Genomic DNA, 27460 nt, shown 5'->3' on the forward strand with positions numbered 1-27460 from the left:
GCCAATGTTGTCATTGTTTAGTCGCTAAGTTGTATCTGATTCTTTTGCCACCTCATGGACTTTGGCCCACCAGGCTCCTTGTCCATGGTATTTTTCAGGCAAGAATACTAGAGTGGGTTGCTGTTTTCCTTCTCCAGGGGATCTTCTGGGCCCAGGGATTGAACCTGTGTCTCCTAAATTGGCAAGCAGATCCTTTACCACTGAGCCACCAGGGAAGCCCGTTAGCCCCACTACATTGAGGAAATGCTAGATTTAAAAGAAGTAGGTTGATTTTGGCATTTTAGTACTTTTAAGAGATTTTAGTATGTTAATGTGCTCATCGGTTATCTGTGACAAAAGAATAAATGATGAAGTTTGCATAATTTATCAAAATTTTTACTTCAAATTTATTCAGAGTGCACATTTTAGGATTATGTTTTAAGGCATGTGTGTTCAGATATACTATTATATATACAAACTATATATACAAAATATACAAAATAATACTATACTGGCTTTCTCATAGTTTATTTAAATTCACTAAATAGTCATTCTGCATCTGTTTCTATCAAACACTGCATTAGAGGCACCATCCTGGCTTTCAAAGAGCTTTCAGTCAAATTTGGTAGATATATAATTTACTATCCATAAGCATGTGGCCATGAGAGTTTCCTTTTGGCTATCAAAATGAAAATCAAATTATTCAAAGGTTATTAGAATGTCACAGTAGAACAAGTTGCTTCTTGCCGCAGAAGAAAATTTTAACATGTTTCTTACTTAAATATGAAAGTGTGAATTGTGTTGTTTCCACATGTCAGGTGTTACTTTCCACTTACCCTGTCCCTAAAGTATGCCCAACTTCCATGGCTGTCTTTCAAATTCAGATCTAGTCAGTGAAATCAGTAGTGCTTGAGATAATAAGATGCAATATCTTTCTTGATTCCGATTTTCTTCCCTGCTCTCTGTGCTTAGTTGTGTCTGACTCTTTGTAACCCTGTGGACTGTAGCATTTCTTCTGTCTCAAGCTTTGGCAGGCGGGTTTTTTGTACCACTGTGTCACCTTGGAACCCCATTCTTCCCTTACTATTGTAAACTTTTTTGCCACTATTTCACTGATGACCTTATATTGCCTTTATTAAAAAAATTTTTTTTCTTTTACCAGTCTAGTTATCTAGATAGATAGGTAGAATATACCTCATGTCTTGTTTTCCCTCTAGTCCTTGAAAAATATGTATCTAATGCTATGCTATGCTATGCTAAGTTGCTTTAGTCGTGTCCAACTCTGTGCGACCCCATAGACGGCAGCCTACCAGGCTCCCTTGTCCCTGGGATTCTCCAGGCAAGAACACTGGAGTGGGTTGCCATTTCCGTCTCCAGTGCATGAAAGTGAAAAGTGAAAGTGAAGTCGCTCAGTCGTGTCTGACTCTTAGCAACCCCACAGACTGCAGCCTACCAGGCTCCTCCGTCCATGGGATTTTCCAGGCAAGAATACTGGAGTGGGGTGCCATTGCCTTCTCTGATATATCTAATGGACTAAACTAAATATAATTACTAATAAGCACTTTTTTCCCCCAGTTTTACTGAGATATAATTGCTGCATAGCACTCTGTACGTTTAAGACAGATAGCATAATGACTTACATTATTGAGAAATGATTGCTACAGTAAATTCAATTAATATCTATAGTCTCATAAACACCACAAAAAAGAAAAAAATATTTTTCCTTGTTTTGAGAACACTTAATATTTACTCTTCTGTACAGTGTCACAAACCTCCATCTATAGTTCTTCAGGCACTCTATCAGATCTAATTTATTGAATCTATTTTGTCACTTCCACTATATAGTCTAAAGGAATTTGATTTAGGTCATACTTGAATGGTCTAGTGGTTTTCCCTACTTTCTTCGATTTAAGTCTGAATTTTCTAATAAGGAGTTCATGATCTGAGCAGCAGTCAGCTCCTGGTCTTGTTTTGCTGACTGTATAGAGCTTCTCCACCTTCATCTGCAAAAAATATAATCAATCTGATTTTGGTATTGACCATCTGGTGATATCCAGGTGTAGAGTCTTCCTTTGTGTTGTTGGAAGAGGATGTTGGCTATGACCAGTGCATTCTCTTGGCAAAACTCTTGTTATCCTTTGCCCTGCTTCATTCTGTACACCAAGGCCAAATTTACCTGTTACTCCAGGTATCTCTTGACTTCATACTTTTGCTTCCAGTCCACTATAATGAAAAGGACATCTTTTTTGGGTGGTAGTTCTAGAAGGTCTTTTCATAGGTCTTCATAGAACCATTCAACTTCAGCTTCTTCAGCATTGTTGGTCGGGGCATAGACTTGGATTACTGTGATATTGCCTGGTTTGCTTGGAAACGAACAGAGATCACTCTGTCATTTTTGAGATTGCACCCAAATACTGCATTTTGGACTCTTTTGTTGATTATGATGCCTACTCCATTTCTTCTAAGGAATTCTTGCCCATAAAAGTAGATATAATGCTAATCTGAGTTAAATTTGCCCATTCCAGTCCATTTTAGTTCACTGATTCCTAAAATGTCTATGTTCACTCTTGCCATCTCCTGTTTGACCACTTCCAAAATTACCTTGATTCATGGCCCTAACTTTCCAGGTTCCTATGCAATATTGTTCTTATACAGCATTTACTTTACATCCATTACCAGTCACATCCACAACTGGGTATTGTTTTCGCTTTGGTTCCATCCCTTCATTCTTTCCGGTGTTATTTCTCCACTCTTCTCTAGTAGCATATTGGACACCTGCTGACCTGGGGAGTTCATCTTTCAATGTCCTATCTTTTTGCCTTTTCATACTGTTCATGGGGTTCTCAAGGCAAAAATATTGAAGTGGTTTGCCATTCCCTTCTCCAGTGGACCACATTTTGTCAGAACTCTCCATCATGACCCGTCTCTCTTGGGTGGCCCTACATGGCATGGCTCATAGTTTTATAATGCAAAAAGGCAAAATGTTGTCTGAGGAGGTCTTACGAATAGCTGAGAAAAGAAGAGAAGCTAAAGGCAAGGAGAAAAAAAAAGATATAACCATTTAAATGCAGAGTTCCAAAGAATAGCACAGAGAGATAAGAAAGCCTTCCTCTGTGACCGAGGCAAAGAAATAGAGGAAAATAATAGAATGGGAAAGACTAGAGATCTCTTCAAGAAAATTAGTGATACCAAGCAAACATTTCATGCAAAGATGGGCACAATAAAGGACAGAAATGGTATGGACCTAACAGAAGCAGAAGATATTAAGAAGAGGTGACAAGAATACACAGAAAAACTCCACACAAAAGATCTTCATGACCCAGATAATCACGATGGTATGATACTCACCTAGAGCCAGACATCCTGGAATGCAAAGTCAAGTTGGCCTTAGAAAGCATTACTACGAACAAAGCTAGTGGAGGTGATGGAATTCCAGTTGAGCTATTTCAAATCCTGAAAGATGATGCTGTGAAAGTGTTGAACTCAATATGCCAGCAAATTTAGAAAACTCAGCAGTGGCCACAGGACTGGAAAAGGTCAGTTTTCATTCCAGTCCCAAAGAAAGCCAATGCCAAAGAATGTTTAGTTTGGCATTGAACTACCACACAATTTTACTCATTTCACTCATCTCAATGTAATGTTCAAAATTCTCCAATCCAGCCTTCAATAGTATGTGAACCGTGAACTTCCAGATGTTCAAGCTGGATTTAGAAAAGGCAGAGGAACCAGAGATCAAATTGCCAACATCTGCTGGATCATCAAAAATGCAGGAGAGTTACAGAAAAACATATGCTTTTGCTTTATTGACTACACCAAAGCCTTTGACTGTGTGGATCAGCAACAAACTGGAAAATTCTGAAAGAGATGGGAATACCAGACCACCTGACCTGCCTCCTGAGAAATCTGTATGCAGGTCAAGAGTAACAGTTAGAAGTAGACATGGAACAACAGACTGGTTCCAAACAGGGAAAGGAGTATGTCAAGGCTGTATATTGCCACCCTGCTTATTTTACTTATATATAGAGTATATCATGTGAAATACCAGGCTGGATGAAGCACAAGCTGGAATCTAGATTGCCAGGAGAAATATCAATAACCTCAGATATGCAGATGACACCACCTGCATGGCAGAAAGTGAAGAAGAACTAAAGAACCTCTTGATGAAAGTAAAAGATGAGAGTGAAAAAGCTGGCTTAAAACGTAACATTCAAAGAGAAGGATAATGGCATCCAGTCCCATCACTTCGTGGCAAATAGTTGGGGAAACAGTGTAAACAGTGAGAGAGTTTATTTTCTTGGGCTCCAAAATCACTGCAGATGATGACTGCAGACAAGAAATTAAAAGACGCTCCTTGGAACAAGGAGCTCCTTGTTGTTGTCATATGACTGTTCAGTCCCTCAGTCATATCTGATTGTTTGTGACTCTATGAACTGCAGCATGCCAGGCTTCCCTATCCTTCACTATTGTCCATTAAGTCTATGATGTCCAACCATCTCATCCTCTGTTGCACCCTTCTCCTTCTGCCCTCAGTCTTTCCCAGCTTCAGAGTCTTTTCCAGTGAGTCGGCTCTTCACATCAGGTAGCCAAAATATTGGAGTTTGAGCTTCAGCATCAGTGAATATTCCAATGAATATTCAGGATTGATTCTTCTAGGGTTGACTGTTTTGATCTCCTTGCTGTCCGAGGGACTCTCAAGATTTGGAGTTATAAACCAACATTGCAGTGATACCAACTTTTACACCTATAATTTTTTTTCTTTAAATGTCATAGGCTCCTAAATCATGTTGCAAATAAAAAGTACAGTTTATATTAGCCATTGTAATTGACCATGCATTTCAGTATAGTGAGCTCTTTATTCTTCCACACAGCTTCAAGATACTATCTAGTGTCCTTTCCTTTCACCTTTTAAGACTCCCTCGAGCATTTCTTGCATGGCAGATCTAGTGTCATGATCTCGCTCAGCTTTTGTTTACCTGGAATGTCTTAATTTCACCATCACTTCGAAGGACTGTTCCTTCGAAGACAGAGGCCATTGTCTTCTGGCCTCCAAAGTTTCTGATGAGATATCTACTTAATTTTAGTGATGACCTCTTGTATTAATGATTTTGTTTCTCGTTGCTTTTAAGATTCTCCCTTTGTCTTTGTCCTGAACGTTTGATTGTAATATGTCGTTTGAGCTTTTTTGAGTTCATCTTACTTGGATTCTTTGAGCTTCTTTGGTGTTTGAATTCATGTCTTTGATCAGATTTGAAAGTTTTCAGTCATTATTTATTCACATATTTTCTCTGTGTCTTTCTCTCTGTCTCTTCGTTGGGACTCCCAGAAGATTGTATATATTTAAGTGTATTAGATTGTTGCAAAAGTAATTGCTGTTTTGCATTGTTGAACTTTGCTATTTGGTATTGGAATACCTTCTTAAATAAATGTGGTTATCTTATACATCATTTTAATACACATTTATCACTTTATATTTTTTGCTAAAGACATATTACTTGCTGTTTATTTTGTATTTATTTTAGATTAGGGAAATGATGTTAGACAAAAAGCAATTTTGAGCGATTTTCTTATTTGAGTTTAAAATGGGTCATAAAGCAGTGGAGACAATTTGCAACATCAACAATGCTTGTGGCCGGGGAATTGCTAACAAAGATACAGTGCAGTGTTGATTGAAGAAATTCTGCAAAGGATGAGACAGGGTGCTCAGGGCTGGTGCACTGGGATGACCTTGAGGGATGGGATGGGGAGGGAGGTGAGAGGGAGGGTCAGGATGGGGAACACATGTATACCCATGGCTGATTCCTGTGAATGTATGGCAAAATACACCACAATATTGTAAAGAAATTAGCCTCCAATTAAAATAAAAAATAAAAAAAGAAATTCTGCAAAGGAGACAAGAGCCTTGAAGATGAACATAATGGCCAGCCACCAGAAGTTGACAGCAACTGAGGGCACTCATCAAAGCTGATACTCTTATAACTACACGAGGAGTTGCCAAAGAACTCAGTGTTGACCATTCTACTGTCATTTGGTATTTGAAGCAAATTGGAAAGGTGAAAAAGCTCAGGAAGTGGGTGTCTCATGAGCTGACCACAAACCAAAAAAATTGTCATTTCAAGATGTTGTCTTCTCTTACTCTACACAACAACAACAAACCATTCCTCAATCGGATTGTGACTTGTGATGAAAAGTGGATTTTGTACAACAACCAGCAATGACCAGCTCAGTGGCTGGACCAAAAAGAAGCTCCAAAGCACTTCCCAAAGCCAAGCTTGCACCCAAAAAAGGTCATGGTCACTGTTTGATGGTCTGCTGCTTGTCTGATCCACCACAGGTTTCTAAATTCTGGTGAAACCATTACATCTGAGAAGTATGCTTGGCAAATCAGTGAGATGCACCCAGAACTGCAATGCCTGCCACCAGCATTGGTCACCAGAATGGGCCGCATTCTCCTCTATGACAACACCTGACCGCACATTGCACTCCCAATGCTTCAAAAGTTGAACGAATTGGGCTACAAAGTTTTGCCTCATCTGCCATATTTACCTATCTCTTGCCAACTGACTACCATTCTTTCAACCATCTCGACAACTTTTGGCAGAGAAAATGCCTCTACTACTAGCAGGAGGCAGAAAATACTTTCCACAATATTGTAAAGTAAAATAAATTAATTAATTTAAAAATAAATAAAAATAAAACAAACAAACAAACAAAAAGAAAATACTTTCCAAGAGTTCATCAAATCCTAAAGCTTGGTTTTTTATGCTACAGGAAACAAACTTATTTCTTGTTGGAAAAAATGTGTTGATTGTAATGGTTCCTATTTTGATTAATAAAGATGTATTTGAGTCTAGTTATAATTATTTAAAATTCATGGTCTGAAACTGCAGTTAGTTTTGTACCAGTCTAATATATTGATCCACTTAATGGTGCCCCACAAATCCCTTAGGCTCTGTTCCGTTTTTTTCAATGTATTTTCTCCCTGTCATTCAGATGATAATTTCTGTTGTCCTAATTTTCAAGTTCACTGATTCTTTCTTCTTCCTTTGAATCGCTCTAGTGCATTTTTGTTGTAATTATTGATCTTCTTAGCTCTGAAAAAAGTTTTTGTCCAGTAGATCTTCCATTAGGTCTTTTTCTTGAGTAGTTTCTGTTGATTAATTCTTTGAATAAACCATACTTTGCTGATTCTTTGTATAATTTTTTTTGGTGCGCTTTGGGTGTTTGATTCTAACAGTGTGGTAACTCTGACAGTCATATTCTCCCTCTTTTCTAGGGCTTGCTGGGGTTTTTTCAGTTGTTATTTGTTAACGCTTTTTATTGTTGGCCACTGTTTCTGTACTGAGGATCAGCCTGAGGTGAAAACTTTTAAAGGCTTCTCAGTTCTTTCTGAGCTTTTCCCTTGGTATAACCCAGTTACTTTCTGTCTTCACCCATGTATACACTTATTTTTAAATGGTGTTTTTAACTTCTGGAAGTAGAGCCCTTTTCCATGTTTCTGTTATTTGTTTATGTTTGTTCACACTTCTCTCTTCCAGTTGAACTTTGTTCTTCTGTGTTTCTTAAATAAGTTGCTTAAGAAATAGAGAACAAAACCTTCTAGCTCTGTCTTAATATAGTATGAAATATAATTTTGGAATGGAATAAGCCTAGAATCTTTGTCCTGTGTAAAATTTATAAAGTAGCCAGAATTTCCTCTTTAATCCTCCTCACATATCTTCATTATGCGTATGTGTGCTCAGTCGGGTCCAACTCTTTGTGACCCCATGGCCTGTAGGCTGCCAGGCTCCTTGTCCATGTAATTTTCCCAGCAAGAGTACTGGAATGGGTTATTATTTCCTACTCCAGGGAATCTTCCTGAGCCAGGGATTGAACCCACATCTCTTGCATCTTTAGCATTGGCAGGCGGATTTTTTTTACTTCTGCACCACCTGGAAAGCTCTCATATGTTCACTATGCATAACAAAATTAAAAGTGTTTCTTTTCTTATAACAGATCAAATTTAGTGGGTTTTTTTGAGATAATCTGCCAGTTAGTGCTTATATGTAGTCATCTAAAATGCTATATATGTCCTTTAAGAAAATAATGAAAGATTTCTAATTTCTTCTAAAGGCGGGATCCACAGCACCATTGTTCATTGACCATCCAGTAGAACCTGAGTCAAATGCAACAGATGGCATAGAATTGTTTGAAGACAGTCAGCTAACCAGTCGCTCTAAAGCAATAGCAACAAAAACCAAAGAGATTGAACAGGTGAGAATCCAGTCTGCTTAAAGTACAAAATCTTTTGTTCAATTTGTACACAATAGTTACAGTAAATATTTATTGAATAAATATGTTTCATTTTATCTTTTTTCATTTATGACCCTGAAATTTTGGAATGGAATAAGCCTAGAGGCTTTGTCTTTCCTAAGATTTAAAATGTAGCAGCCCTTTCCTCTTTAATCCTCCTCACATATGCTCATTATGCATATAAAAGTTGAAAGTGTTTCAATATGGAAATATTACCTACCTTATAGGGTATTATCACTTTATGAGAATTAAATGTAGTAAATATAAAAGGACTTTATAAAATGTAATATATTGTACAGCTGTTTGTTTTTGATGTTGTTACTCTCTAATGGCTTGAATAAATGCTATATTGTTATAGAATCTTCTAAAAACTATTGGCAATTAAGAACAAAATTAAACCTTTTTGCAAGGTGCTGTCTATTTCCACATCAATTAGAATCTATTTCCTTTGGTTAAATACAAAATCTTATTTAAATCTTAGGTATGATTTGCAGCGTATATTGATGCCAGTCTAGTGCAAAAGATAAGAACCCAGATAGGAAATTTGTCAGTAAGCCAACAGAGTTTCAAAACCGAGTTAGTTAGCAATGTCAGATGCTTGGAGGAGTATAGGAAAATGGAGACTGAGAAAATCCTGTTTAACTTGGCTATATGAAAGGTAGGTTAGCACCTTTAAAGATATCAATTAAATGAGAGTAAAATAGTTTTCTTACTAGGTGTATCTTCCAACATGAATATGTATAGCATTATTATTGTCTTTTTACTTTCACTTAATTTTCTATTTAGCTTTATCCCCCCTCTGCCATTTGACATATGTTTGTTTATCTCCTTTACCATATGGAAACTTCATGAAATCAAGGGCTTTGTTTTGTTCACTGCTTTATCTTCCATCATTACCCACAACAGTGATTGACACATAGTGGACTCACAAGAAATATTTGTTGTATGGATAGTTACTTGAAACGAGACTGTATCTTAAACTGACCACTTAACAGTGTGCCTATGCCCAGCACTTAGTAGTAAGTGCTTGATAAATGATTGTTAAATGAATTAATTACTTTCTTATTTTTCTTTTCCGCCTGAATTGCAGTTCTTTAAAGGAGATTTTTCTTAAGAATATAACTGGTAGAAAAACTTGACTGACCTCCCTGTTGGAAGGGAGTATTGGGTTGTTGTTTTTTAATCTTTGTGCTATCTTCTCTTGTTATTAATCACAGTTGATCTGTTTGATCTTGACTATTCAGAGGTAGAGCCTAGCTTGGCAGCACACAAAATTTAGTATGAAACCAGTATATACTTTATAGATACCCATATATGTTTGACATGTAAGTATGACTATTTCTGTTTTCATCTGCCTATTGTTCAAACACATGAAAAATCTGATACTGAAGCATATTGTGCAAGGAGAGATGACCTAAAGAAAGAAAAAGGTCATTACTATATTCTGATGCATTAGAGAAGTAAACGCATTATAAAATAAAGAACTTAATGATATTAGATATTGGAATGTAGCTACCATGTTTTGGCTAGGGTACTTCAGTTTTCATATATTGTCAAGAAAATCAATCCAGAATTCCTCAAAAATGTCACAAAGCTAGGATATAATAATACATAATTATTTTACAAATAATTATCTTAACATTATAGTGAAAATGAAAAAGTTAGTTTTAAGGGGGTTTGCTTCCCGTTTTTTCCATTTCCAAGTTTCGTGCATTTATTTTTAGAGATTAAAGAACAGATGGATAGGAATATTATAAAGGTTTTATATTTTTCCATATGCTTGAAATACTGCATGATTTAAAATATGAATAATAGCCTCCCCCAAAAGGGCCTGCACAGATGAGGCCAACAAATCAAGCTTAGAATAATATAGGAATGTAAATGTTGGTTGTATATAGCAAAGTTGCTTTTTCTCCTTGTATGTCTAGTACAATATATTCTCATATAAAGATAAATATCCACATATAATTTTTTGAAGGCTGTAAATTAGGTCCTTCAGCCCTTGAATCCCAAGAAAGTCATTCACTTGAGGCAGTGTTGCAATATATAATAAGCTAAATCTTCAGGCTAAAATTTAATTCAAATGGCCTACAAATGTGGCTTATTTACTTTTTAAAGTCATGTATATGGAAACAGATTGGATCAGAATCACTTCAATAAGAGTGGATTTATGTTCTTTGCCATTTTATTGCCATCTCATTCTTGGGCATATAATAATTCGGTAGGATAGAGGTACAGGTGTCTTTTTAAAAAGCTTACAGCTTGTAATCATATGGCAGAGAATCACTGGTCTAAAATCTTTGAGCCAGAAGACCTCAGATTGCATCTCTGAATATTGTGTTGCTAGAGATCATTTGAATTATCTCACTTTTACGTGAATGAATATCTTTTCGAGAATATGATTCATTCTCTTGCTCCAGCACATTTATCGTCCTTATGCTTTGGATTCTGTGGTGTATCTTTTCCCCCTTATTTTTATTTCCCCAGGTATCTCCTCTTAACCAATTTGGGCCACTGTTTACATTCAATTGTGGAAATACTTTCCTAGGCTTCCTGGCTTCTGAGCTTTGAGGGGCAAACTTCAGAACTTCTTCAATCATTATGGTAATTCCTAGAGAGATCTAACCTACAAAATTATAGGTGATTCATATTCTGGTTCAGGTGTTTACAATTTCATTAACCTCTTAATTGTAGTATATCCCACAAGCCCTCACATTCCTACTATTAACTGAACTATTTGGTTTGAAAGTGCATCCTGCTGCTGCTGCTAAGTCACTTCAGTCGTGTCCGACTCTGTGTGACCTCCTAGATGCCAGCCCACTAGGCTCCCCCGTCCCTGGGATTCTCCAGGCAAGAACACTGGAGTGGGTTGCCATTTCCTTCTCCAATGCATAAAAGTGAAAGTGAAGTCGCTCAGTCATGTCCGACTCTTCGCGACCCCATGGACTGCAGCCTACCAGGCTCCTCCGTCCATGGGATTTTCCAGGCAAGAGTACTGGAGTGGGGTGCCATCACCTTCTCCAGAAAGTGCATCCTACTCCTTGCTTTATTACTAGTGAGGAATCTTGTCTTTTAACAAATTGTTATTTTGAATGAAGCACACAAATTGAAATCCCCTATTATTACATAACTTATTTGCTCTACTGTACCTTGAGGGATAAAACAATATTTACTCTCAACTCTTTGGAATTGTCTTATTTTAGATTTACAAAACCCCTCATATTTTGATAAAATTGTGCTTAGACATAGCCTCTCAGTGAGATCCTCTGTTTTCTTGGGATCCTGGCATATAGTATTTAAGTCTACTTGTAATCCCACTGACAAGATCGGACTTAGTTTCTTCTATCTTCCTCTTTCTTCAGATGGAATCCAGTGAGTATACACACGTGCGTATATACATGCATACAGACAAAAAATGTGCATGTACATGGTTGACCTAGCAAATCATATGGCTAAGAGTGTCTGGGTGGCTAAAATCCTCCTAAGGACACAGAAGGTTGTAGAGAAATAGGTACTTAATGAAGCAGTATAAGGATAGTGGGTGTATGAAGTGAAAGTGAAAGTCACTCAGTGGTGTCTGACTCTTTGAGACCCCATGGACTGTATAGTCCATGAAATTCTCCAGGCCACAATACTGGAGTGGGTAGCCTTTCCCTTCTCTGGGGGATCTTCCCAACCCAGGGATTGAACCCAGGTTTCCTGCATTGCAAGCAGATTCTTTACCAGCTGAGCTAATGGAAGCTGAAGATTACTGAATTCTTTTGCCATGCCAACTAGTCTTACAAAAAAGAATGTTTCATCTCTTCACTCTCAAGGCACAGCGCTTATATTGTGATTCTCTGCCTTTATTGTACATGTAGGGGGCTTTTACAAAGAAGAGTTTTATGGATTTCAGCCATAAATATTCTGGTTAATAAGTTGTCAGAGCTTCTCAGATGTCAATGTATTGTAAATCACTGGGGGATCTTGTTTTTTGGTTTTTTTTTTTTTTGGATCTTGTTAAGATACAGGTTTTCATTCAGTAGTTCTGGAATGGGGCTTGAGACGCAATGTCTGACATTCTCCCAGGTGATGCTGATTTTACTAATAAGGAATTGAAAGGAAGTGACTGTATTTCCGTAAGTTCTTCCATAATTTCTGGGCTTCTCTGATGGCTCAGTGGTAAAGAATCTCCCTGCAATTCAGGAGATGCATGCTCAATCCTGGATTGGGAAGATCTCCTGCAGGAGATCTTGTTTTCTTGCCTGGAAAATCCCATGGACAGAGGAGCCTGGTGGGCTACAGTTCATAGGGTTGCAAAGAGTCAGACATGACTGCAGCAACTTAGCATACGCACATAGCTTCTAATGTGCTGAAAATGATTAATTACCACCTTTTATGTAAGACGTTTTATACTGTTTTTCAATTGTGGTATAATTAACATGCAATATAATGTGTAGACCTTAAGTATTCAGTTGGATAAGTTGTAACACTTTCTTAATATCACCCAAAACAAATATTAAAGTTTTTTCTATTCAGATATGCAGTTGATTATATTGATAGCAATAAGGTTTAATTAGGAACTAAAGTTATGGTTATATATCAAAAGCATGTCCTTTGGCTTAGTTTAAATATTGTACAACCCATCTATTGAAAAATGTATTTTAAGTGATAAAATACACAAGGATAAAATTCAAAAGGCACAAGAGATTATGCAGTGAAAAACAAGTTTCCTTCTCACCTGTAATTTTTAGCCACCCAGTTTCTTTTCTCAGTGTATAGATAAACTGATAAGTGATATATATGTATATGTGTATACAGAGTTTATATATAGTATTTGTGTATGTGTGTGTACATGTATACATACCCTGTGTGTATGCACACATATATATACATACACACACACAACTGGAACATGTTTGATTCAGGTGAGTGGAGATAAAAGTTGGTGTGTGTGTCTCTATACTTTTTCTTTAAATACCATAGCATACTGTCTACCCTGTTGAGTGTTTTTTAGTGACCATTCTATATCAGTATATATATAACTAGTCTCTTATTAATAGACATTTATAATCCCTTGGAAACCATGTTACAAAGTATAGATCCTCTGGTTTCTCCACATTAAAAAGTATATATGTGTATGTTTAAAATAAACAGTTTTACATTTAAAATGAACAGTTTGGGATGTGGAACAGTTGCATTAATACTCTGAGTGTCATATTCTGTGTTTAGGTCTTGTGGGGTGCTGTGCAGGTTTTAATAATTGCATAGGAGATCAGCAGCATATCTGTTTAATTCTCGTGGTTCTGATGGCTTGCCGAGTTTGAGAGTAACTGTAATATGTGACTTTGCAGAGAATCTGAACTTCTTCCTTGTACCAACCTTTGTCAGCTTTCTTAAAATATGTTAGTAGATGCAATTAATAATATCTAAGCCAGTCTAATTGTGGGGATGTATAAAGAATATTGATAATATTCTTTAAATGCATTATTCATGATATTCCTCAGTTTGCAGAAAATCACTATTTGTAAGGGGGGTAAGGCTATCTCGTCTTTCTGCTTGTTTGTTGGATAATTTAAAAAGAGAACAAGTACCATGAAAGCAAATTCATTTTTAAGACCTCTGGCTATTTCAGGATACTACTTAATAATATAAAGCTGTTTTATGAAAAAGCTGATTATTCCTGCCTGTAAGTAAGTCTTTCTATTAACAGAATGGTTGATTATATATTTATTTGATAACTTACAGTTAAAATGTACACATGAATAATTTAAGATCCAGAGAGGGTACCAATCTAATGTTCTAAAGCAAAGAGTACTCAGAGACTATTGATAGAGGGGATTGCTTATTTTTCTTCTTTCCTTCTTTTAACTTTCAAAGACTTAAAACATTTGTTTTAGTAAAAATATTATTTTTTATACTCAGTCATAGCTATGCCAACCTTGTTATATGGAGGAAATGTTATTTTATAGCCATGTAGGAACCACTTTAATAAAAATCAAGTTGCTTCAGAAATCATTTTGTTGCCTATGTAGGTCATTAGTGTTATAGGTTAATACAATTTTACTCTCAGTCTAGATCAATCTACTTAATATATGGTTTTTATTTTACACATGTCAACCATTTTCTTAATGTATGGGCAGCTGACTAGCTTTCCTTCATTTTTTACCTCAAAATAAGAAGTTAGACTGAATAATCTTAGTTCAATTCAGTTCAGTCACTCAGTCGTGTCCGACTCTTTGTGACCCCATGAATCGCAGCACGCCAGGCCTCCCTGTCCATTACCAACTCCTGGAGTTCACTCAAACTCGCGTCCATCAAGTCAGTGATACCATCTAGCCATCTCATCCTCTGTTGTCCCCTTCTCCTCCTGCCCCCAATCCCTCCCAGCATCAGAGTCTTTTCCAGTGAGTCAACTCTTCTCATGAGATGGCCAAAGTACTGGAGTTTCAGCTTTAGCATCATTCCTTCCAAAGAAAACCCAGGGCTGAACTCCTTTAGAATGGACTGGTTGGATCTCCTTGCAGTCCAAGGGACTCTCAAGAGTCTTCTCCAACACCACAGTTCAAAAGCATCAATTCTTCGGTGCTCAGCTTTCGTCACAGTCCAACTCTCACATCCATACATGACCACTGGCAAAACCATAGCCTTGACTAGACAGACCTTTGTTGGCAAAGTAATGTCTCTGCTTTTTAATATTCTATCTAGGTTGATCATAACTTTCCTTCCAAGGAGTAAGCATCTTTTAATTTCATGGCTGCAATCACCATCTGCAGTGATTTTGGAGCTCAAAAAAACAAAGTCTGACACTGTTTCCACTGTTTCCCCATCTATTTCCCATGAAGTGATGGGACCAGATGCCATGATCTTTGTTTTCTGAATGTTGAACTTTAAGCCAACTTTTTCACTCTCCTCTTTCACTTTCATCAAGAGGCTTTTTAATTCCTCTTCTCTTTGTGCCATAAGGGTGGTATCATCTACATATCTGAGGTTATTGATATTTCTCCCAGCAATCTTGATTCCAGCTTGTGCTTCTTCCAGCCCAGCATTTCTCATGATGTACTCTGCATATAAGTGAAATAAGCAGGGTGACAATATACAGCCTTGACGGACTCCTTTTCCTATTTGGAACCAGTCTGTTGTTCCATGTCTAGTTCTAACTGTTGCTTCCTGACCTGCATATAGGTTTCTCAAGAGGCAGGTCAGGTGGTCTGGTGTTCCCATCTCTTTCAGAATTTTCTACAGTTTATTGTGATCCACACAGTCAAAGGCTTTGGCATAGTCAATAAAGCAGAAATAGATGTTTTTCTGGAACTCTCTTGCTTTTTCCATGATCCAGCGGATGTTGGCAATTTGATCTCTGGTTCCTCTGCCTTTTCTAAAACCAGCTTGAGCATCTGGAAGTTCATAGTTCACGTACTGCTGAAGCCTGGCTTGGAGAATTTTGAGCATTACTTTACTAGCATGTGAAATGAGTGCAACTGTGTGGTAGTTTGAGCATTCCTTGGCATTGCCTTTCTTTGGGATTGGAATGAAAACTGACCTTTTCCAGTCCTGTGGCCACTGCTGAGTTTTCCAAATTTGCTGGCATATAGAGTGCAGCACTTTCACAGCATCATCTTTCAGGATTTGAAAGAGCTCAATTGGAATTCCATCACCTCCACTAGCTTTGTTCGTAGGGATGCTTTCTAAGGCCCACTTGACCTCACATTCCAGGATGTCTGGCTCTAGGTGAGTGATCACATCATCGTAATTATCTTGGTTGTGAAGATCTTTTTTGTACCGTTTTTCTGTGTATTCTTGCTACATCTTCTTAATATCTTCTGCTTCTGTTAGGTCCATACCATTTCTCTTCTTTATTGAGCCCATCTTTGCATGAAATGTTCCCTTGGTATCTTTAATTTTCTTAAAGAGATCTCTAGTCTTTCCCATTCTATTGTTTTTCTCTATTTCTTTGCAATTGGTCACTGAGGAAGACTTTCTTATCTCTCCTTGCTATTCTTTGGAACTCTGCATTCAGATCTTATATCTTTCCTTTTCTCCTTTGCTTTTTGCTTCTCTTCTTTTCACAGCTATTTGTAAGGCCTCCCCAGACAGCCATTTTGCTTTTTTGCATTTCTTTCCATGGGGATGGTCTTGAATCCCCATCTCCTGTACAATGTCACAAACCTCCGTCTGTAGTTCATCAGGCACTCTATCAGATCTAGTCCCTTAAATCTATTTCTCACTTCCAGTGTATAATCATAATGGATTTGATTTAGGTCATACCTGAATGGTCTAGTGGTTTTCCGCATTTTCTTCAATTTAAGTCTGCATTTGGCAATAAAGAGTTCATGATCTGAGCCACATCAGCCTCTGGTCTTGTTTTTGCTGACTGTATAGAGCTTCTCCATCTTTGGCTGCAAAGAATATAATCAATCTGATTTCGGTGTTGACCATCTGGTGATGTCCATGTGTAGAGTCTTCTCTTGTGTTGTTGGAAGAGGGTGTTTGCTATGACCAGGGCGTTCTCTTTGCGAAACTCTATTAGCCTTTGCCCTGCTTCATTCCGTACTCCAAGGCCAAATTTGCCTGTTACTCCAGGTGTTTCTTGACTTCCTACTTTTGCATTCCCGTCCCCTAGAATGAAAAGGACATCTTTTTTTGGCTGTTAGTTCTAAAAGGTCTTGTAGGTCTTCATAGAACCGTTCAGCTTCAGCTTCTTCAGTGTTACTGATTGGGGCATAGGCTTGGATTACCGTGATATTGAATGGTTTGCCTTGGAAACGAACAGAGATCATTCTTTTGTTTTTGAGATTGCATCCAAGTACTGCATTTCAGACTCTTTTGTTGACCGTGATCGGTACTCCATTTCTTCTGAGGGATTCCTGCCCGCAGTAGTAGATATAATGGTCATCTGAGTTAAATTCACCCATTCCAGTCCATATGAGTTTGCTGATTCCTAGAATGTCGATGTTCACTCTTGCCATCTCTTGTTTGACCACTTCCAATTTGCCTTGATTCATGGGCCTGACATTTCAGGTTCCTATGCAATATTGCTCTTTACAGCATCAGACCTTGCTTCTATCACCAGTCACATCCACAGCTGGGTATTGTTTTTGCTTTGGCTCCATCCCTTCATTCTTTCTGGAGTTATTTCTCCACTGATCTCCAGTAGCATATTGGGCACCTACCGACCTGGGGAGTTCCTCTTTCAGTTTGCCTTTTCATACTGTTCATGGGGTTCTCAAGGCAAGAATACTGAAGTGGTTTGCCATTCCCTTATCCAGTGGACCACATTCTGTCAGACCTCTCCACCATGACCCACCCATCTTGGATCGCTGTACAGGGCATGGCTTAGTTTCACTGAGTTAGACAAGGCTGTGGTCCTAGTGTGATCAGATTGACTAGTTTTCTGTGAGTATGGTTTCAGTGTGTGCCCTCTGATGCCCTCTCGCAACACCTACCATCTTACTTGGGTTTCTCTTACCTTGGACGTGGGGTGTCTCTTCACGGCTGCTCCAGCAAAGCGCAGCCGCTGCTCCTTACCTTGGACGAGGGGTATCTCCTCACAGCCGCCCCTCCTCACCTTGAACATGGAGTAGCTCCTCTCGGCCCTCCTGCGCCCTTGCAGCCGCCACTTCTTGGACGTGGGGTTTTTCCTCGGCTGCCGCCCTGACCTCGGGCGTGGGGTAGCTCCTCTCGGCTGCCGCCCCTGACCTCTTATATTTGGTCTCTTCCTAATCTAAATTGTATTAAAATTAAAGGCTAAATAGTGCTTCTTTTGTACATACTATTATGTGAGTACATAAAAAAGCTAATTTCAGATTTAACCCTAGAAAATTTAGGTGTTTATTATTTTTTAAGCCTCTTAATGACAGAGGACATAGAGTACTTACATGAAAATGCTTTTCAAAAACACAAATATTTGTCATTGCTATGCATCAGTCAGTGATCAATTAGTACATGTTGAGGTAATGAATTGTGCAGTTAGTGTTTTCTTTGTAAATAAGATACTCCATTTAATCACTGTCTGCCTATGGCTGTCTTCTTTTTACTTAGAGTGTCTCTTTCGGTCACCGTATCTCTGTATAGCTGATTCTTCACAGTCCTCTCACCAGCTCTTGCTCTTGTGCTCTCAGTATAAAATAGGATATTTTTGTTTCACTTTTAAAGTGAAAAGGCTTGAAAATTAATCAAATGTACCATCTTTCTAAAAGGTTCACTAGATTGGGAGACATGGAAAAGAGTCACTGTTTAACACATGATGGGTTAAAATTTAATTGTTTCAAACAGAGGCAACTGTATCTTCTGTATGCATGATCTAAGCATTTTATACTCTACATAACAGAAACATTCTTTGTTTTTTTTTTTGTTTTTTTCAGAGCAAGTAACGAACTTGGTAAAAGTGCAGCTCTCATCACTATCTTGTCTAGACATCAAGTCTACCCTACTGTATTTAACAGTCTGTTATTACCAACCACTTATTCGGACTTAACATATATATAGATTTAGTAACATACACTCATTTGAGATCTACCTCTGAAAAATTTCTTAGTCCCAAAACACATTGAAAATAAATTGTTTATTTTGGCTAAATTTCAGAGCTTTTGTAAAGTTAGTTTATCAGTCAGATTATGTTCATCTGCTTACTGTAGACACTTGTTGCTGAAACATTAGTGTAAAGTTTTCACTTAAAGGGTGTAGGTATGTTAGTTGCTCAGTCGTGTCTGACTCTTTGGGACCCCATGGACTGTTGCCTGCCAGACTCCTTTGTCCATGGGATCTCCAGGCAAGAATACTGGAGTGGGTTGCCATTTCCGTCTCCATGGGATCTTCCCAGCCCAGGGATCAAACCCAGGTCTCCTGCATTGCAGGCAAATGCTTTACCGTACTATCTGAGCCACAAGGGAGTTTTATCTGAAAGCTGTCTCAGAAGGTAATTTGTATCATGTTTGAAATGTCAAAGCCAAGTGTCTCCACCTCTATGTTTAATGAAAAGTAATGTATTTATACCTGATATAAATCCATAAATATGGAGATGGGGTCTATTAAGGTACTATTTTTATATAAAATATAAAATTTGGACAATACAGATACCAAGTCTTATAAAACCCATACTTAAAATATTGTAAGTACCAGAGGAGATGTGACCATCCTGGACTGTATCCCTGGGATTGTCATCATTTAAACAAAAGTACCCAATACAAGTATTCCCTATGGCATAAGCCCATGCGTGAGCTTCCTTCTCTTACCTCCCTTGTTTCCTGTCGCCCAGTGTTAGATAAGGATTTTTGCTAGTGGTTCCAAATTACTGTCACTTGCTCTTCAGTTCCTCTCTTGTAAGTTGACAATTTTACTTAGTCTCTGAGTACTTCACATTAGTCACATTTCCAACGTGATAGAAAATGCTGGATATTTCCATTTAGTGCTTTAACATCTTAGAGCCTTTTCCTCATTTGTTAAATGAGATTAGTTTCTTGTTTTCCTGCTGAATTAATAAGTTTTTGTGGCTCAGCTGGTAAAGAATCTGCCTGCAGTGCGAGAGACCTGGGTTTGATCCCTGGGTTGGGAAGATCGCCTGGAGAAGGGAAGGGCTACCCACTCCAGCATTGTGGCCTGGAGAATTCCATGGACTATATAGTACATGGGGTCACAAAGAGTCAGACAGGACCGCGTGACTTTCCATGTCACTTTCTATGTGAAAGCCCTTTATATATTGGAAATCACAAATGGTTATTTTTGTTTAGTATTACTTTGTCCTTTTGCAACCTTGAAATACTATTTTCACATTACCTCTTAGGAATATTTTATAGCAAGTTTCCTGTATAACTTTAACTCTGAGAGGCTGTTTTCTCATCAGTGTGAGGATTTGGGCTATTTACCTTTTGCCCTTTTATTCTGTTTTGTTTTGGGGAGCTTTCCCCTTTATTTGTTAAAAATGAAATGTGAAAACTTTAATATGAAATATTTTGTTTATTTTGGAGGGCTTTATAATTTTTCTTTCACATTTTCCATTTGGCTTGCTTTTTTAAAATCTCACTAACCTTATCTATTTTTCTAGACATAAGAAGTACCATAAAAGATTAATGTTTCCTTCTTAGAATTCCCTGCTTTCCCTCCCCATTCCTAAAACATAAATTGTTCTTATATTTCCTCCTTCATTTGTCATCCCTTATTTTTAAGATGTGATCCCTCCTATAACATCTGCTGTCTTCTCTTAACTGTTGTTTAATTCAGGTATTGTGCAAGGAGATAACAAACTGGTCTGTTTTAAACATTCATTTGCTGAGTACAATATTAGTTAATTGATATTTTCAATTTATTTAGAGAAGGTGTTTTAAAAGTTGAGCTAAGATAATCTTATGTTTCTACTTAAAGATAACTTGAAATTAAGCATTAAAAATGAGCCGATGTTGGGAGTCACTTACATTGTTATCTTTGTGTTCCCCTTATTCTTCCTCTTTTTAAAATTTTGCTTTTAAAGAAAATAGTACAGGAAATCGGACAGTACATTGTATATCATTTCTATTTCTATTTATTTATTTGAATTTGCCAGGAGAGTTTCTCCAAATATTTAGAGATTTTTTTTGTCTACCTCAGAACTGAATCCCTCAGTTATCTGAACTGGGGGGAGAAATGAGTAGTTTGGCATCATTCAGTTTTCTGGTTAGCTGATGTTCAGTTATGTTAAACTCTTGCTATGATTCCTAATGTGCTCTACTTTAATGATGTATAACACATGTACAGAAGAGTGTTCAAAACATAATTGTTAGCCTAAATGACTTCTCACAAAGCAGGCACTAGTGAAAACTGCCATTTAAGGAAAGAAATAGAGATTACCAGCACCCCAGGAGTTCCTTCGTACATCCTCCCTAATCACTACCCCCCCTTCCCAAAGTAACCAGTATATTGATTGCTAACACTGTAGTATAGTTTTATCTGTTTCTGAGCTTTACATAAATAGAATTCTACAGTATATGTAATTTTGTGCTTAGTGTCTTGTTGTTCAGCATTGTGTTTGTGAGTTTCATTGATATTATTATATGTAATGTAGCTCCTTTTGGTTTTAATTTGCATTTCCCTGATTACAGATGATGCTGAGGATATTTTCATATAGTTATTGGCCCATGGATTTCCTCTTTTGTAAAGTACCTGTTGAGATTCTTGCTGTTTTCCTGTTGAATTCTTTTGTTTTTGTTTTTTTTTGACTAATTTGTAGAAGTTCTTTATGTATTATGAATACAAGCCCTTTGTTAGTTACATGTGTTGCAGATATCTTTTCCCATTTTGTGGCTTGCTTTTTCATTCTTTTGATGTCTTTGGAGGAATAAAAATTCTTACTTTTAATCTAGTCCAGACTTTTTAGTCTTTTTCTAAGACTAAATAAAAGCAATATCTTTTGTCTGCTATTTAAGATATCTTTCTCTTTTATTGCCTTCTAGAAGCTTTTCTGTTTTGTCCTTTACATTGAGTTACAATCCATTTGACAGTGATTTTATGTATAGTGTATGTTAAGTGTAGCTGGGGTCAAGTTTCATTGCTTTCCACATGGATATCCATTTGACCCTGGAGTATCTCTTGGTAAGACCGTATGTTCCTCACTGTTCTGCACTGACACCTGTGTAGTAAGTCAGGTGTCCATATATGTGTGAATCTGTTTATGGTCTCTTTTTTATTGCATTGGTCTGTTGATGCTTGCAACAGTACCACACTATCATTACTGGAGAATTATAATCAGTTTTGATATCCAGTAGAGCTGATTCTCCCTGTTTTGTTTTGTTTTGTTTTTTCCTCATGGGTACCTGTACTTGGAACTGTGAATTTCTGTAGAAACTTTAGAATTGGTTTCTTAAGTTCTCAGGTATAAAAGACAAAGCCTGTTGGGATCCACACTCAGCATTTCTCAAGAGGTTGCAGTCAAGCTGATAACAAACAGTATAGTTTCTCAAGATGTGACTGGAGTAGGAAGATCCACTTCCAAGCTCACTCTTGTAGGTGTTGGCATGAGTTTCAGTTCCTTATGTGGAATTATGGCCTCCACTAGAGCTAGTGACCCGAGTGAGAGAAGAAAAGTAATACTTTGCTACCTTCTTTGTTCTGTTCACATACTGTCTGTCACTTCTACTTTGTTCTATTGATTGGAAGTTGAGTCACTAGTCTTTTTCAAAGAACCAGCTTTTGGTTTTGTTCATTTTTTTTTCTTGTTTTGATTTATATTTCATTATGTTCTGCCTTTATTGTTTTTTTTTTCTATATTTTTTGGTTAGATTGGTATTGAAAAAAATTTTTAACTAGATACTTACTGATTTGTAGCTTTTCTTTTAGCCTATGAATTTCCTGTCAACATGACATTAACTCACCTTCCAAAGTTTGATGTTTATTGTCATGCAGTTTAGAATGTTTTCGTAATGTTCTGTGGAGTTTTCTTTAAAGTTATTTAGACTATTTCTTAGTTTCTGAACATATGGCAATTTTGTGGATTTAAAACAAAAAAAACAAAAAAACATTTCGAATTCAAAACCACTGTAGTCAGAAAACATATTCTTTAGGATTTTGGTCCTGTGAAATTTGTTGTAACTTACAGTGTGTCTATACACATGGTCAGTTTTTCTGAGTGTTCTGTGTACTTGAAAAGAAGGTGTATTTTTTCTTTGTTGAGTGCATTGTTTTATTAATATGTCAGTTAGCTAAAGTTTATCATTATGTCAATCATATATCCTTATTGATTTTGCTTGTCTTAACAGTTTCTGAAAGAGTTGTGTCAAACCTTCAATACGTTTGGATTCTCATATCTCTTTTAAATGTTTCTATTCCTTTTATATATTAAGGCTATGATGTAAATTCAGAGAAGGCAAATTGCATATGAGTTTAGAATTATTTTAAATCTTTATGAAGTAGTGCCCTTAATTTCTAATGTCTCATGTTTATCTATGTTAGTTTTGGTATGTAATCTTTTTTTGTCATGTTACTTTTATCTTGTATTCAAGAGAAATAACTTTCTCTTACAAGCAACATATATGCTAAGTCACTTCAGTTGTGTCCGACTCTGTGCGACCCCATAGACGGCAGCCCACCAGGCTCCCCCGTCCCTGGGATTCTCCAGGCAACCTGACCTGCTACTCACTGCTGCTGCTGCTGCTAAGTCGCTTCAGTCGTGTCCGACTCCGTGCAACCCCACAGACGGCAGCCCACCAGGCTCCCCCGTCCCTGGGATTCTCCAGGCAACCTGACCTGCTACTCACTGCTGCTGCTGCTGCTAAGTTGCTTCAGTCATGTCTGACTCTGTGCGACCCCATAGACGGCAGCCCACCAGGCTCCCCCGTCCCTGGGATTGTCCAGGCAAGAACACTGGAGTGGTTTGCCATTTCCTTCTCCAATGCATGAAAGTGAAAAGTGAAAGTGAAGTCGTTCAGTCGTGTCCGACTCTTAGCAACCCCATGGACTGCAGCCTACCAGGCTCCTCTGTCCATGGGATTTTCCAGGCAAGAGTACTGGAGTGGGGTGCCATTGCCTTCTCCGAAACATATATAGTTGAGTTTTAAAAAATCCATTTTGATATATATTTTTTACTTGAATCATTTCCATTTACTGTAGTTGCTGATATATTTATGTTTAGTAGTTCTTATTTCATAGTCCTTTTTCCTTTCTTTGGAATGTTTAAATTTATTATTCACCTCCCATTTTCTTTATAGTTATACATTCTTTTACGCCATACATCCTTGACTTATTGAAGTCTAATATAAAATAGTACTTTTTACTTCTTGATGATCAGTCAAGGCATCTTAGAGCACTTGAACTCCATTGAACTTCCTCTTGATTGATTTGACTTAGTTAGTATCTTACTCCCATATGTATTTTAAATCCCACCAGATACTTAATAGTATTTTATGTGGTTAATGTTCATTTAGTATTTACCCTTTTGTTATTTTCATTGCTTCTTACATCTCCAACTTGCATCAAGGATCATTTTCTTCTACCTGAAGAACAATGACTCAATAGTTTGTAGTGCTCACACTTCTGTATACTTAGTAGAAGGATTTGTGGAGCGTTCCTGCAGTGCAGCTGCAGTGTTTTAGAAGTCAGAGTAGTGTAGGAACTGTGAATTAGGGGATTTGGCTTGAATCCCAGTCGATCCAATTGCTGTGCTTATTTGGGAAAGTCAGCTTTTTCCCCTCAATACTCTCTTGGGGATGGTGATATTCCCACTTCATAGTAAAGGTAGAATTAAATGAGCATATTTATTTAAGTTGCTTAGTGTATTGTCAGTATCAACATGACTGCTGTTGTTGCTTTGTACTATTCTTTATGGTAGATGAAAAAAGTGTTAAATCTTGTGTGCTTACAAGAACAAAATACCCATAATTTCAAATAGAAAAAGATGAAAGAAAAAATTAAGAAAATGAAAGAGATGAAGAAAGTCTGCCTATGTCCAACTGGAGTACATAAAAATAGAAATTGAGTATACATACCCACACTCTGACCAGGTAACTTATAAATCACACTGAAAAATAATCTGTTCCTTTGGTAGTCTTGTATATTAAATTATAACCTTTGTGGATGGGTTGAAATTATAATTAATGGCATTGAAGTCAAGGAGGACAAAAATGACCCCTCCTGTCTCTTTCATCTAGTGAGTCTCTCTTACTAGAATTTGTTCTTACATAAAAATATTTTCCATTCCATTTCTTTAATGATTGTAATTGTGAAAGAGGTTGGAATGTCGTGTAAAGCAAAAGTATAAAAAATATTAAATTAATTGGCTTTTTAGTTGAAACCAGGTATTAAGGGAGGGCAGGTTGTTTGCAGCATGTGTACGTTTCTCAGTTTTGTTTTATTTATGCTATGCTAAAACTTTATTCACTGAATTCATCAGTTGCACAGCCAACTGTTGTTTGCCTGTGAAAGTTACACAGCCAAAAGTTAGTAACATCTTTTCCTCCTACTCACAGTTAGCATATGTTCAACCAGGGTGCTGTTTATCTTTTAAATAGGCTAAAAGGATAGTTAGCAATTAATCACCTTTGTAACATCCAGAGTCCCTTGCCTACAGTAGATTCACAGTAATTTAACAGTTGAATGAATGAAACTAGAAGCATTGCCATATAGTTTTTCTCTGCCATTTTAGCTTCAGGAGTCTTTCACTTCAAGAGATTGGGAGCTAAAGGAAGAAAGAAAACCATCCTAATGCATTTTGTTGAAAAAATGCAGACAGATTTGATTGGTTTTCATATACTATAATCCTCTATGACAGGATTTCTTATACATTTATTACTCGTGACTAAAATATATATACTAGAAGATTGATATAAAAACTATTATTAATGTGAAAAAATAGATCTTTACAACAGTCTGTTAAGGGACAAGGAAAAGATTTTTATCCTAAAATTTATTTAAGTACAGTTTCACTGTAACGTGTCTAGATATGGATGTTTTTAAAATTTGTTCTGTGTAAGATAACTTACGCTTTCTGAGAATTTACATTTTTCATTAGAGCTAGAAAATTATAAATTGTTAACGCTTTGAATTTTGAGCATCCTCTCTTTCTATTTTTATGTACTCCAGTTGGACATAGGTAGACTTTTTTCATCCCATCTTTTATTTCTCTTAAATTTTTCCTTCATCTTGTCTATCTTTTCCTAGTAGCTATTATGGGTATTTTGTTCAGTTAATAATATAGGTTATTACTTAAAACCTCTAAGTCTTCAGTTGTATCTAATTTGTCATTCAACCTATCCATTGAGTTCTTAATTTCAGTTAATATTTTCTACTTTTACATGTTCAATTTTATTTTTTTTTATATATTGGCATAGAATTAGATTGTTTATTGCTTATGTTTTCATTCCATTTCCTTAAACATCTTATTTTCTATAACTGGTAGTTTTAATATCTGAAGTCTCAGGTCTTTAATCCAGCTGTTGTTTCTGCTGACTCTTGCTTATGGTAGCATGTTCTCTCATGTAATATGTATTTTGGAGTTGTGAGATTATATTTAGAACTTCAAATGCATATGAAGGGAGACTGCACTTATGAATTTTCAGAGGAAACTGCATCTCCTCACCTCAAGAGACCAGACCAGGGCAGAGAAGTTGCCCTGTCATTTTCTTTTACTGACGAGTGATTTTTGTTTTTTTCTAGTTCAACCTTTTCACAAAAATCTTAGCTTTATACAGAGGGCTTAAATCCAGGTCTGTCTTGAATGAACCAGAAGTTGTGTTTCTCATTCCCTGCCAGGCTTTGAGTTCTTGACTCTTCGGGGCAGCCATGGCTCATGATACTAGTACAGCACTCTGCTTTCTTGCTTCTTTTCTTTCTTCATTTATGACTTCTGGCAATTCCTCTTACTTATTTAGAGTTTAGCTATGCTTTTAAATGAATTTTTTTTTAGGTTTCTGCTTTTTAAAAAATTTCTGCTGACATATAGCTGATGTATTTCTTAAAAAAATTTATTGACTATATTAATTTCTGCTGTACAGCAGATTGACTCAGTTATACACACACACACGTGTGTTGTTTTTCATATAATAGTTTGCATCTACTAATCCCAAACTCCCAGTCCTTCCCTCCTACCCCACCCCCATTGGCAACCACAAGTCTATTCTGCGTCTGTGAGTGTGTTTCTGTTTTGTAGATAAGTTTATTTGTGTCGTATCTTAGATTCCACTTATAAGTAATACCATTTGGTGTTTGTCTTTCTCTTTCTGACTTACTTCACTTAGTATGATAATCTCTAAGTGTTGCTGCAAATGGCATTTCATTCTTTCTAATGGCTGAGTAATATTCCATTTATATCTGTACCACATCTTCCTTATCCATTCCTCTTTTGATGGACATTTAGGTTGCTTCCATGTCTGGCTGTTGTGAACAGTGCTGCAGTGAACGTTGAAATGCATGTATCCTTTTGGACCATGTTTTTCTCTAGGTATGTGCCCAGGAGTGGGATTGCAGGCTCATGTGGTAGCCCTATTTTTAGTTTTTTAAGGAACCTTTGTATAGTTCTCTGAAGTGACTGTACCAATTTACATTCCCACCAACAGTGTAAGAGGCTTCCCTTCTCTCCACACTGTCTCCACATTTATTATTTGTAGACTTTTGAAGGATGGCCATTCTGACCAATGTGAGGTGGTACCTCATTATGCTTTTGATTTGCTTTTCTCTAATAGCAATGATGAGCATTTTTTATGTCCCTCTTGGCCATCTGTACATGAATATTTTTTGATCTCTCCCACATACC

General features: G+C 37.0%; 1 protein-coding gene across 21 annotated transcripts in view; it reads left to right on the forward strand.

Annotated features, from left to right (window-relative positions):
* The window catches only part of PPHLN1 (periphilin 1), a 170501-nt gene that overhangs the window by 103019 nt on the left and 40022 nt on the right, over positions 1-27460 (forward strand). For 19 of the 21 annotated variants that reach the window (XM_055581085.1, XM_055580905.1, XM_055581007.1 and 16 more), the window contains one exon: positions 8089-8229. The exons of 1 other annotated variant lie outside the window; for it this stretch is intronic. In XM_055581085.1, coding sequence (XP_055437060.1) covers positions 8089-8229 — 141 coding nt within the window. Of the gene's footprint in view, positions 1-8088; positions 8230-10755; positions 10873-27460 lie in introns of all 21 variants that reach the window. One more of the 21 variants, XM_055581023.1, reaches the window with a different exon arrangement.

The sequence above is a fragment of the Bubalus kerabau genome, chromosome 1 (assembly GCF_029407905.1).
Source record: "Bubalus kerabau isolate K-KA32 ecotype Philippines breed swamp buffalo chromosome 1, PCC_UOA_SB_1v2, whole genome shotgun sequence".
NCBI classification, from domain to species: Eukaryota; Metazoa; Chordata; class Mammalia; order Artiodactyla; family Bovidae; genus Bubalus; species Bubalus kerabau.